This window comes from Melozone crissalis, unplaced genomic scaffold, assembly GCF_028551555.1.
Source record: "Melozone crissalis strain CALT ecotype California unplaced genomic scaffold, PUWL_Pcris_2 ptg000536l_1, whole genome shotgun sequence".
Taxonomy (NCBI): Eukaryota; Metazoa; Chordata; class Aves; order Passeriformes; family Passerellidae; genus Melozone; species Melozone crissalis.
Genome location: NW_026536234.1, coordinates 39,146 through 52,198, shown reverse-complemented (window position 1 = coordinate 52,198; position 13,053 = coordinate 39,146). Strand labels below are relative to the sequence as shown.

Sequence of the window (13,053 nt, the reverse complement as noted above, 5' to 3'; positions counted from 1 at the left end):
CGCCCTGAACCCCCCCGACCCCAAAAACCGCCCCAAAACCGCGACCCCAAACCCGAACCCCAAAACCGACCCAAATCCGCGACCCCAAAACCGCGACCCTGACCCCAAAACCGAGCGGAATTGGGGCGGGGGTCCCCAAAACCCAGAGGGACCCCAAAAACGGGGACGGGAACCCAAAACCCGAAGGGGACTCCAAAACTCGGGGGGGACCCTTAAAAGGGGAGGAACCCCAAAACGGGGGGAGCCACCCCAAAAGCGATTCTGTGTGTATTTTTTGGGTGAAATACCCCAAAATCTGCTGGGACACCCCAAAACGGACTTTACTCTGATTGGGGGTGCTGAAACCCCCCCAAAACCACACAGGATCTCTCCAAACCCCCCCAGTCTGATGGGAAGGGGGGAGAAATCTCCCCAAACCCCCAAAAAACCCTAAAATCCCCCAAAATTTGGGAGACACCCCAAAACTGTCTTTATTCTGGTTAGGGGGGCTGGAACCCTCCATTAAACCCCCACGATTTCTCCAAACCCTCTGCAATCTGTTCATGGGGTGGGCGAGACCCTTTAAATCCCATTTTGGGGGGTTAAATCCCCCCAAAACCCCCAAAATCCCCCAAAATTTGGAGTTCACCCCAAACCCGTCTTTACCCTCATTATGAGGCTGAAACCCCCCCAAAACCACCCAGGATCTGTCCAACATCCCTCAATCTGCTCGGAGGGGTGGGCAAGACCCTTTTAATCCCATTTTGGGGGGTGAAATCCCCCCAAACCCCCCAAAAACCCCTAAAATCCCCCCAAATTTGGGGGAACACCGAAACTGTCTTTATTGTTATTGTGGGGGCTGAACCCCCAATAAAACCCCCACAATTTCTCCAATTCCTCCACAATCTGTTCGAGGGGGTGGGAAAGACCCTTTTATCCCATTTTGAAGGGTGAAATCCCCCAAAACTCCCAAAAAACCCCAAAATCCCCCCCCAATCCGTCGGGAGGGGGCGCGGCGCGCCCGCGGGGAGGGGGCGTGGCCCGCATTGCTAATGAGGCGGGGGCGCGGCTCATCCGACCAATCACAGCGAGGCATGCAAATTAGCCTCGGCGGCCTCAGCGGGCGCCGTTCTCGCGCCCCCCCCGGCGACTTCTCGCGAGACTTCCGGGGAGGCCGCGGCGGCGGCGGGATGGGAGCGCCGAGGTGGGGCCGGGAAAGGGGCTGAAAAACGGGGCAAAACCGGGGAAAAACGGGCAAAAAGCGGGAAAAACCGGCCGAACCGGACGGGACGGGGTGTGGGGAGGCGCGTCACGCCGTTATGGGGGGATGTCAGGCCCGTTGAGTTGGGGGAGCGGGGCAGGCCCTGCGTGAGGGGGTGGGGGGGGCAGGGCCGCGCTGAGGGCGGAGGGGCGGGGGTGGCACTGAGGGGGTTTGGGGGTGGCGCTGAGGGGGTTTGGGGGTGACACTGAGGGGATTTGGGGGTGTCCCGGGGTTTTGGGGAGCCCGGTGACACCCCTGTACCCGCAGATGCCCCGGCACTGCTCCGCCGCCGGCTGCTGCACCCGCGACACGCGCGACACCCGCGGCAGAGGCATCTCCTTCCACCGGTGAGGGAGCCCTGAGGGCAGGGAGGGACACCCTCACACCCCTGAGCCTCCACAGAAACCGTGACACCCGCTCCTGTCACCGGTGTCACCTCCGTGATCCCCTCCTGTCACCAGTGCCACCCCTCCTGTCACCGGTGTCACCGGTGTCACCCCCTCCCTCAGGAATGGGCTGTCCCAGGTGTCATCCTCCCCCTCCCTTAGACAATGGGCTGTCCCAGATGTCACCTGCACTTAACAACGGCTGGCACAGGTGTCACCCCGCCCCCCTCAGAAATGGACTGTCCCAGGTGTCACCCCGCCCCCCTCAGCAATGGGCTGTCCCAGGTGTGTCTATCCCCCCCCCCCATTTGTGCAGTGGGCTGTCCCAGGTGTGTCTGTGTCGCCCGTTCCCCCCCCCCCCCCGTTTGAGGGATGGTTCAGCCCTGTCCCCCTGTAAGGGTCCGGCCGGGCCGTTCCATTCCCAGGTGCGCAGGGGGAGGAAGGTTCAGTCCTCACGGCTCACCTGTGTGTCACCTGTGTGTCACCTCTGCCACCTGTCTGTCACCTGTTTCTCACCTGTCTGTCACCTCTGTCACCTCTGTCACCCATCACCTGTGTGTCATTTGTGTCACCTTTGTGACCTGTCACCCATCACCTCTGTCACCTGTGTCACCCTGTGTGTCATCTATGTCACCTGTGTCCCCCATCCCGTGTCCCCCCATGTCCCTGCCCTCTCGTGTCTCCTCACACCACGTGTGCCCCATGTCCCCATTGTCCCACATGTCCCTGTCCCCACCTGTCCCAATGGCCCCAAGGTCCTCAATGTCCCCAGTGTCCCCATACAATGTCCCAATGTCCCTTCAGTGTCCCTGTGTCCCCGCGCTGCCATGCAGGGACAACCCCTGGTGGGTGCAGTCTCCAATGTCCTCGATACCCACAAGGTCCCCAATGTCCCCTCAGTGTCCCCAGTGTCATTGTCCCCAGGCTGCCGTGCAGGGGTGACCCCGGGGAGCCACAGTCCCCAATGTCCCCGGTGCTCCCAACGTCCCCGACGTCCCCGTTGTCCCCAATGTCCCCATTAATGTCCCCATGTCTGTCCCCAGGCTGCCGCAGCGCGATGACCCCCACCAGGTGCAGTCCCCATGGTCCCCTTAGTGTCCCCAATGTCCCCATTGGTGTCCCCACTGTCACTGTTGATGTCCCCCGTGTCCCTCAGTGGCAGAGTCCCTGATGTCCCTGTTCGTGTCCCCAGTGTTCCCAGTAATGTCCACAATGTCCCCTTGTCCCCAGGCTGCTGTGACAGGATGACCCCCAGCAGGTGCAGTCCCCAGTGTCCCCGTACAATGTCCCCAATGTCCCTGTTGGTGTCCCTATACAATGTCCCCATACAATGTCCCCTTAGTGTCGCCAGTGTCTCCCCAGTGTCCCCATCGATGTCCCCAGTGTCCCCACTGTCCCCAGGCTGCTGCGGTGGGACGGCTCTTGCTGGGCCAGTCCCCAATGTCCCCAACATCCCCAATGTCCCTGTACAACGTCCCTGTCCCCATACAGTGTCCCCATACAATGTCCCCTCAGTGTCCCCAATGTCCCAATGTCCCCCATGTTCCCTCAGTGTCCCCTCTGTCCCCATTGATGTCCCCACTGCCGTCCCCAGGCTGGTGCGGCAGGACAACCCCTGGCAGGCGTAGTCTCCAGTTCCCCATTCATGTCCCCAATGTCCCCAGTGTCCCCAATGTCCCCATTGGTGTCCCCAGGCTGCTGCGGCACGATGACCCCCATCGGGTGCAGTCCCCAATGTCCCCATTGCTGTCTCCATACAATGTCCCTGTTCCTATGCAATGTCCCCAGTGTCCCCTCAGTGTCCCCGATGTCCCCGCTGTCACTGTCCCCAGGCTGCCTCGCCGTGATGGCCCCCGCCAGGCGCAGTCCCCAGTGTCCCTGTACAATGTCCCCAATGTCCCCTCAGTGTCCCCAATGTCCCTGTACAATGTCCCCAATGTCCCCAATGTCCCCAGTGTCCCCAATGTCCCCTCAATGTCCCCAATGTCTCCAGTGTCCCCTCAGTGTCCCCAATGTCGCTGTACAATGTCCCTGTACAATGTCCCCAATGTCCCCTCAGTGTCCCCAATGTCCCCAGTGTCTCCATTGTCCCCAGTGTCCCCATTGATGTCCCCAATGTCCCCATTGTCCCCAGGTTGCCTCGCTGTGACAACCCGCGCCGCGCGCAGTGGTTGGAGAACAGCCGGCGGGCGCAGTCCCCAGTGTCCCTGTTCCTATACAATGTCCCCAGTGTCCCCATGTCCCCAGTGTCCCCACTGATGTCCCCAATGTCCCCATTGTCCCCAGGTTGCCTCGCTGTGACAACCCGCGCCGCGCGCAGTGGTTGGAGAACAGCCGGCGGGCGCAGTCCCCAGTGTCCCTGTTCCTATACAATGTCCCCAGTGTCCCCATGTCCCCATTGATGTCCCCAATGTCCCTGTCACTGTCCCCAGGTTGCCGCGCCGTGACGACCCGCGCCGCGCGCAGTGGTTGGAGAACAGCCGGCGGCGGGACCCGGCCGGGGGGGGGCGCTGGGACCCCAGCTCCAAATACATCTACTTCTGCTCACAGCACTTTGAACAGTCCTGCTTCGAGCTGGTGGGGTACAGGTGAGTGAACAGGTGTGTGCAGGTGTGCTCAGGTGTGCTCAGGTGTGAGTACAGGTGTGTACAGGTGAGCTCCAAATACATCTACTTCTGCTCACAGCACTTCGAACAGTCCTGCTTCGAGCTCGTGGGGTACAGGTGAGTGAACAGGTGTGTGCAGGTGTGCTCAGGTGTGCTCAGGTGTGAGTACAGGTGTGTACAGGTGAGCTCCAAATACATCTACTTCTGCTCACAGCACTTCGAACAGTCCTGCTTCGAGCTCGTGGGGTACAGGTGAGTGAACAGGTGTGTACAGGTGTGCTCAGGTGTGCTCAGGTGTGAGTACAGGTGTGTACAGGTGAGCTCCAAATACATCTACTTCTGCTCACAGCACTTCGAACAGTCCTGCTTCGAGCTGGTGGGGTACAGGTGAGTGAACAGGTGTGTGCAGGTGTGCTCAGGTGTGCTCAGGTGTGAGTACAGGTGTGTACAGGTGAGCTCCAAATACATCTACTTCTGCTCACAGCACTTCGAACAGTCCTGCTTCGAGCTCGTGGGGTACAGGTGAGTGAACAGGTGTGTGCAGGTGTGCTCAGGTGTGCTCAGGTGTGAGTACAGGTGTGTACAGGTGAGCTCCAAATACATCTACTTCTGCTCACAGCACTTCGAACAGTCCTGCTTCGAGCTCGTGGGGTACAGGTGAGTGAACAGGTGTGTACAGGTGTGCTCAGGTGTGCTCAGGTGTGAGTACAGGTGTGTACAGGTGAGCTCCAAATACATCTACTTCTGCTCACAGCACTTCGAACAGTCCTGCTTCGAGCTGGTGGGGTACAGGTGAGTGAACAGGTGTGTGCAGGTGTGCTCAGGTGTGCTCAGGTGTGAGTACAGGTGTGTACAGGTGAGCTCCAAATACATCTACTTCTGCTCGCAGCACTTTGAACAGTCCTGCTTCGAGCTGGTGGGGTACAGGTGAGTGAACAGGTGTGCACAGGTGTGCTCAGGTGTGCTCAGGTGTGAGTACAGGTGTGTACAGGTGAGCTCCAAATACATCTACTTCTGCTCACAGCACTTCGAACAGTCCTGCTTCGAGCTGGTGGGGTACAGGTGAGTGAACAGGTGTGCACAGGTGTGCTCAGGTGTGCTCAGGTGTGAGTACAGGTGTGTACAGGTGAGCTCCAAATACATCTACTTCTGCTCACAGCACTTCGAACAGTCCTGCTTCGAGCTGGTGGGGTACAGGTGAGTGAACAGGTGTGCACAGGTGTGCTCAGGTGTGCTCAGGTGTGAGTACAGGTGTGTACAGGTGAGCTCCAAATACATCTACTTCTGCTCGCAGCACTTCGAACAGTCCTGCTTCGAGCTGGTGGGGTACAGGTGAGTGAACAGGTGTGTGCAGGTGTGCTCAGGTGTGCTCAGGTGTGAGTACAGGTGTGTACAGGTGAGCTCCAAATACATCTACTTCTGCTCACAGCACTTCGAACAGTCCTGCTTCGAGCTGGTGGGGTACAGGTGAGTGAACAGGTGTGAGTACAGGTGAGCTCCAAATACATCTGCTCACAGCACTTTGAACAGTCCTGCTTCGAGCTGGTGGGGTACAGGTGAGTGAACAGGTGTGCACAGGTGTGCTCAGGTGTGCTCAGGTGTGCACAGGTGTGCTCAGGTGTGTACAGGTGTGTATAGGTGTGCTCAGGTGTGAGTACAGGTGTGAGTACAGGTGTGTGTACAGGTGTGAGTACAGGTGTGATAACAGGTGTGATAACAGCTGTGCTCAGGTGTGTACAGGTGTGAGTACGGGTGTGTACAGGTGTGTGTACAGGTATGTACAGGTGTGAGTACAGGTGTGTACATATATGTCCAGGTGACACAGGTGTGTCCAGGTGCTACAGGTGACTTTGGGGGGGCTTCAGGTGAATTTGGGGGGCTGCAGGTGAAGGAAACCACCAGGTATGTTGGGGTCCCCCCAGATTTTGGGGTCCCCTCAGGCATTTCAGGACCCCCCCAAGTTTTTGGGGTCCCCCCAGGCATTGGGATCGCCCCAGGTTTTTGGGGCCCCCCCCAGGTGTTCCAGGACTCACCCAGGTGTTGGGCTCGGCCCAGGTATTTCAGTCTCTGCCCTTTTTGGGGTGCCCCTGACCCCCCCGCCCGGTTTTGGGGTGCACCTGACACCCCCTTTTTGGGCCCTGTCCCCCCATTTTGGGGTCTCCCCCCGTTTCCTGGGTTGCCCCTGACCCCCGCAGGTATTTCAGTGTCTCTCCCCCTTTTTTGGGGTGCCCCTGACATCCCATTTTAGGGTCCCTCCCCAGGTTTTTGGGGTGCCCCTGACCCCCCCCAGGTAGTTTAAGGTCCCCCCCAGGTATTTCAGACCCCTCCCCCTTTTTGGGGTGCCCCTGACCCCCCATTTTTCCCCCATTGCCAGTGGTTATCACCGCGTGAGGGAGGGGGCCGTGCCCACTATGTTCACCCCCATTTTGGGGTCTCTCCCCCAGTTTTGGGGTTCCTGTGACCCTCCCCAGGTATTTTAGGGTGTCCCCCAGGTTTTGGGGTCTCTCCCCAGATATTTTGGGGTCTCTCCCCCAGGTTTTGGGGTGCCCCTGGCCCCCCATTTTCCCCCGTTTCCAGTGGTTATCACCGCGTGAGGGAGGGGGCCGTGCCCGCCGTGTTCGCCCCCATTTTGGGGTTCCCCCCCCCATTTTAGGGTGCCCCCAGGTATTTTGGGGTCTCCCCAGGTGTTTTAGGGTCCCCCCATGTTTTGGGGTCTCTCCCCCATTTTTGGGGTGCCCCTGACCCCCCATTTTCCCCCATTGTTTCCAGTGGTTATCACCGGCTGAAGGAGGGCGCTGTGCCCACCGTGTTTGCCCCCATTTTGGGGTTCCCCCCCCCATTTTAGGGTGCCCCCAGGTATTTTGGGGTCTCCCCAGGTGTTTTAGGGTCCCCCCATGTTTTGGGGTCTCTCCCCCATTTTTGGGGTGCCCCTGACCCCCCATTTTGCCCCATTGTTTCCAGTGGTTATCACCGGCTGAAGGAGGGCGCCGTGCCCACCGTGTTCGCCCCCGGCCCCTCGCGGCCCCCCCGGCCCCCCAAGCCCCCCCCGGAGCGCGACCCCCCGAGACCCCCGCGGGGCGCCCGCAGGTGGAGGTGAGTGGGGAGGGGGCTCTAGGGGGTTTTGGGGAGGATTTGGGGGGGTTTTGGGGGGATTTTGGGGGCGTTCGGGGCTCCCCAGTTCATCCCAGTACAGCTGGGGCCGACCCCTTCCCTGCTGGGCCCTGTGGGACCCCCCCCATTTCCTCTGGACCCCCTCCTCATTTACCCCCAGACCCCCCCCCACCATTTTTCCCCAGAGCCCCCTCCCACCCCCGGCCCCCCCATTTTCCCCTGGACCCCCCCCCCCCCCCCCCCACTCCTGGATTGCCCCATTTTCCCCAAACCCCCCTGCCCGGACCCCCCCCCCATTTTTCCCGGACCACCCCCCCACTCCTGGACCCCCCCATTTCCCCTGATCCCCCCGTTTCCCCTGGGACCCCCCCCCAATTCCCCCAGACCTCACCCCCATCATTTTCTCCGGACCCCCCCCCCAATTTCCCGTGGATCCCCCAATTTTCCCTGGAGCCCCCCCCCCCCCCATTTCCCCTGACCCCTCCCCCAAATTCCTGCTGGAGCCCCCCCATTCCTCACCAACCTTTCCCCAGGACCCCTCCCTCAATTCCCCCTGACCCCTCCCACCCCGGGACCCCTCCCCAAATTCCCCCTAACCCCTCTGGGACCCTCCCCAATTCCCCCTGACCCCTTCCAGGACCCTCCCCCATCTTCCCCAGGACCCCCCAATTCCCCCTGACCCCTCTCACTCCTGAGACCCCCCCCCCCCCCAATTCCCCCTGACCTCTCCCCCATTTGAGACCCTCCCCTTCCACCCCGGGACCCCCCCCCCCCCCAAATTCCCCAGGACCCCCAAATTTCTCCCTGAACTTTCTGACCCCTGAGACCCCTCCCCAATTCTCCCTGACCCCTCCCCTTCCCCACGATCCCCCCAAATTCCCCAGGACCCCCCAGTTCCCCCTGACCCCTCCCACCTGTGAGACCCCTCCCAATTCACCCCGACCCCTCCCACCCCTGAGACCCCCCCCCCAAATTCCCCCTGACTTCTCTGACCCCTGGGACCCCCCCCCCCCCCCAGTTCACCCCAACCCCTCCAACCCCGGGACCCCCTCCCCAATTCCCCCTGACCCCTCCAACCCTGGGACACCCCGGGAGTATTTTGGGGTCTCTCCAGGGCCATTTTTGGGGTCTCTCTCTGATGGAATTTTGGGGTCTCTCCAGGGCCATTTTTGGGGTCTCTGATGGAATTTTGGGGTCTCTCCAGGGCCATTTTGGGGTCTCTCTCTGATGGAATTTTGGGGTCTCTCCAGAGATACTTTGGGGGTCTGTCTGATGGTATTTTGGGGGTCTCTCCGGATATATTTTGGTGTCCCCCGATGGTTTTTTGGGGGTCTCTCCGGGGATATTTTGGGGTCTGTCTGATGGTATTTTGGGGGTCTTTAGAGGGATATTTTTGGGGTCTCTCTGGGGATATTTTGGGGTCTCTCCACGGGGATTTGGGGGTCTCTCTGATGGTATTTTGGGGGCTCTCCAGGGATATTTTAGAGTCTTTCCAGGGATAATTTTGGGGTCTCTCCGGGGCTATTTCGGGGGTCTCTTTGGGGATATTTTGGGGTCTCTCCAGGGCTGGTTTGGGGGTCTCTCCGGAGATATTTTGGTGTCCCCCAATGTTTTTTTGGGGTCTCTCCAGGGCCATTTTTGGGGTCTCTGTGAGGGTATTTGGGGGTCTTTTCAATGGTATTTGGGGCTCTTTCTGGGGATGTTTTTGGGGTCTCTCTGATGGTATTTTGGGGTCACTCCCAGGCTCTTTTGGGGGGATCTCCAGGGGTATTCGGGGTCTCTCTGGGGGTATTTTGGGGTTATTTCCAGGGGTATTTTGGTGTCTGGGGCTATTTTGGGGTCTCTTTGATGGTACTTGGGGGTCCCTTCGGGGCCATTTTGGGGTCTCTCCGGGATATTTTGGGGTCTCTCCAGGGCTATTTTTGGGGTCTCTCCGATGGTATTTCGGGGTCTGTTTGGGGATATTTTGGTGTCTGTCTGGGGGTATTTTTGGGGTCTCTCTGATGGTTTTTTTGGGTCTGTCCGGGGGTATTTTTGGGGTTTGTCTGATGGTATTTTGGGGGTCTTTAGAGGGATATTTTTGGGGTCTCTCTGGGGGTATTTAGGAGGTGTCTCAGATGGTATTTTGGGGGGATCTCTCCAGGGCTATTTTGGGGTCTTTCCGGGGATAATTTTGGGGGTCTGTCTGATAGTATTTGGGGGTCTCCCCAGGGCTATTTTGGTTTCTCTCTGGGGCTGTTTTTGGGTCTCTCCGGGTGTTTTTGGGTCTCTCTGGGGCTATTTTGGGGATCTCTCAGGGTATTTTGGGGTGTCTCCAGGGATATTTTAGGTGTCTCTCAGATGGTTATTTGGGGTCTCTCCAGGGCTATTTCAGGGGTCTCTTTGGGGACATTTTGGGGTCTCTCTGGGGGGATTTGGGGGTCTCTCCTATGGTGTTCTGGGGGTGTCTCCGATGCAGTTTTGGTGATTTCTCCAGGGGTATTTTGGGGGCGTCCCTGGGGCTATTTTGGGGTCTTTCCAGGGCTATTTTGGGGTCTCTCTGATGCTATTTTGGGGGTCTCTTTGGAGATATTTTGGGGTCTCTCTGGGGCTGTTTTAGAAGTCTTTACGGAGATGTTTTGGGGGGCTCTCTCCAGGGGTTTTTTGGGGTCTCTCTGATGGTGTTTTGGGGTCTCTCCGGGACTATTTTGGGGTCTCTCTGGGGGTATTTTGGGGGTCTACCAGGGATGTTTTGGGGGTCTATCCAGGGATGTTTTGGGGGTCTCTCCGGGGATATTTTGGGGTCTCTCTGGGGATAATTTTCATGTCTCTCTGATGGTATTTTGGGGTCTCTCCACGGGGATTTGGGGGTCTCTCTGATGGTATTTTGGGGGCTCTCCGGGGATATTTTAGAGTCGTTCCGGGGATAATTTTGGGGTCTCTCTGGGCGTGTTTGGGGGTCTCTCCGAGGCTATTTCAGGAGTCTCTCTGGGGGTATTTTGGGGTCTATCGGGATATTTTGAGGTCTCTCCGGGAGGATTTGGGGGTCTCTCTGGGGCTATTTTGGGGGTCTCTCCACGGGTATTTTGGGGATCTCTCCAGGGGTATTTTGGGGTCACTGCCGAGCTATTTTGGGGGGATCTGCAGGGATATCTTGGGGTTCTCTCCGGGGCTATTTTGGGTGTCTCTCTGATGGTATTTTGAGGGGTCTCTCTGATGCTATTTTGGGCTCTCTCCGGGGCTATTTTGGGTGTCTCTCTCTCCGGCCTGACCCCTGTCCCCTCTCCCCACAGACGGGACCCCCCCCCAGCCCCGCCGTCCCCCCCGGTACCCTCGGACGTCTCCTGCTTCCCGCGCGACTCCAAAGACCCCGGCCCGCCCCCGGCCGGCGACCACGGCGGGGTCCCGGCGCTGCCCGGCCCCTCGGGCTCCATCCCAGAGACGCTCCTGGCGGCCACGGGCGACGCCGCGGCCGCCGCCACCCCGGCCCTGCCCGAGGGGGCGCCCCCGACCCCCGCGGGACCCCCGGCCCCGCCGGCGCCGCCGTCGCCGTCGCTGTTCATGCGGCGGCTGCCGCCCCGCGCCGGCTCGTACATCCAGAGCGAGCACAGCTACCAGGTGGGCAGCGCCCTGCTCTGGAAGCGCCGCGCCGAGGCCGCGCTGGACGCGCTGGACAAGGCGCAGAGGCAGCTCCAGGCCGGGAAGCGCCGCGAGCACCGGCTGAGGCTGCGCCTGGCGGAGCTGCAGAGGGAGCGCCGGGCCGGCCCCGAGCCGAGGAGGAGCTCCAAGGAGCGCCTGGAGGCGACCGGGGATGGAGGAGGAGGAGTTGGAGGTTTGTAAATAAAGGATTTTAACCTGAGGGTGCGGCTGGTGGAGCTCCAGGGGGAGAGGGGAGAGCCGGCCCCGAGCCGCGGAGGAGCTCCAAGGAGCCCGTGGAGCTGCTCAGAGATGGAGGAGGAGGAGGGTGGTGAGGAGTTGGAGGAGCTCCAAGGCTCAGAGGTTTGGAAATCAAGGATTTCGCTATATGGGTGCGGCTGGTGGAGCTCCACAGGGAGCGCAGAGCCGGCTCCAAGCCGCGGAGGAGCTCCAAGGAGCTGCAGCTGGTGGAGCTCCAGGGAGAGTGGAGAGCAGAGAAGCTCCAAGGAGCCTGTGGAGCTCCACAGGGAGCGGAGAGCGGAGGAGCTCCAAGGAGCAGAGAGAGAGGAGAGCGGGCTCCGAGCCGCAGACGAGCTCCAAGGAACGCTTGGAGCTGCACAAGGAGGGGAGAGCTGAGGAGCTCCAAGGAGCGCCTGGAGCTGCTCGGAGATGGAGGAGGAGGAGGGCGGTGAGGAGTTGGAGGAGCTCCAAGGCTCAGAGGCGGCACGGAGGTTTGGAAATCAAGGATTTCACTGTATGGGTGCGGCTGGTGGAGCTCCACAAGGAGCGCAGAGTCAGCCCTGAGCCGCAGAGGAGCTCCAAAGAGCACCTGGAGGTTCTTGGAAATGGAGGAGGAGGAGGGCGGTGAGGAGCTGGAGGAGCTCCAAGGGTCGGAGGTTTGGAAATCAAGGATTTCACTCTATGGGTGCGGCTGGTGGAGCTCCACAGGGAGCGCAGAGCCGGCTCCAAGCCGCGGAGGAGCTCCAAGGAGCTGCAGCTGGTGGAGTTCCAGAGGGAGCGGAGGAGCTCCAAGGAGCAGAGAGAGAGGAGAGCGGGCTCCGAGCTGCAGAGGAGCTCCAAGGAACGCTTGGAGCTGCACAAGGAGGGGAGAGGAGCTCCAAGGAGCGCCTGGGGGTGCTCAGAGATGGAGGAGGAGGAGGAGGGCGGTGAGGAGCTGGAGGAGCTCCAAAGCTCAGGGGTGGTGCAGAGGTTTGGAAATAAAAGATTTCGCTGCAAGGGTGCGGCTGGTGGAGCTCCACAAGGAGTGCAGAGTCAGCCCTGAGCTGAGGAGGAGCTCCAAGGAACCTGTGGAGCTGCACAAGGAGGGGCGAGTGGAGGAGCTCCAAGGAGCGCCTGGGGGTGCTCAGAGATGGAGGAGGAGGAGGACGGTGAGGAGTTGGAGGAGCTCCAACCCCGGAGGCGGCGCGGAGGTTTGGAAATCAAGGATTTCGCTGTATGGGTGCGGCTGGTGGAGCTCCACAAGGAGTGCAGAGCTGGCTCTGAGCCGCAGAGGAGCTCCAAGGAGCCCGTGGAGCTCCAGGGGGAGGGGAGAGCGGAGGAGCTCCAAGGAGCCCGTGGAGCTCCAGGGGGAGGGGAGAGTGGAGGAGCTCCAAGGAGCCCGTGGAGCTCCAGGGGGAGAGGAGAGCGGAGGAGCTCCAAGGAGCCCGTGGAGCTCCAGGGGGAGAGGAGAGCGGAGGAGCTCCAAGGAGCCCGTGGAGCTCCAGGGGGAGGGGAGAGCGGAGGAGCTCCAAGGAGCCCATGGAGCTGCTCGGGGATGCTGGAGGAGGGCGGTGAGGAGGAGTTGGAGGTTTGTAAATAAAGGATTTTACTCCGAGGATGCGGCTGGTGGAGCTCCAGAGGAAAGGCATTAATCACTAATTAACCTTTGCTAATTACCGTGGGACCGTCAGCATCCTGGGACCACCTGAGGAACCGCTACAGCCCCAGAGAAGACTCAAAAATGGGAATTCAGGGTTTCATTTCCACCATCTCTAAAGTGTTCCAAACGTCCCCAAAGTGCTTAATTAACCCCTAATTAGTCTTTGCTAATTACCCCGGGGCCATCAGCGCCCTGGAGCCTCCATGGAGTCGCTAC

The 13,053-nt window shown here is 60.0% G+C and overlaps 1 protein-coding gene across 1 annotated transcript; it reads left to right on the top strand.

The window, feature by feature from the left end:
- Positions 1-1,130: 1,130 nt before the first annotated feature.
- THAP7 (THAP domain containing 7) lies at positions 1,131-11,202 on the top strand. The gene is made up of 5 exons (XM_054295149.1): positions 1,131-1,183; positions 1,508-1,587; positions 4,059-4,214; positions 7,194-7,325; positions 10,616-11,202. The coding sequence occupies exons 2-5, from the start codon at positions 1,508-1,510 to the stop codon at positions 11,160-11,162; spliced, it is 915 nt and encodes a 304-aa protein (XP_054151124.1). The 5' UTR covers positions 1,131-1,183; the 3' UTR covers positions 11,163-11,202.
- Positions 11,203-13,053: the final 1,851 nt, after the last annotated feature.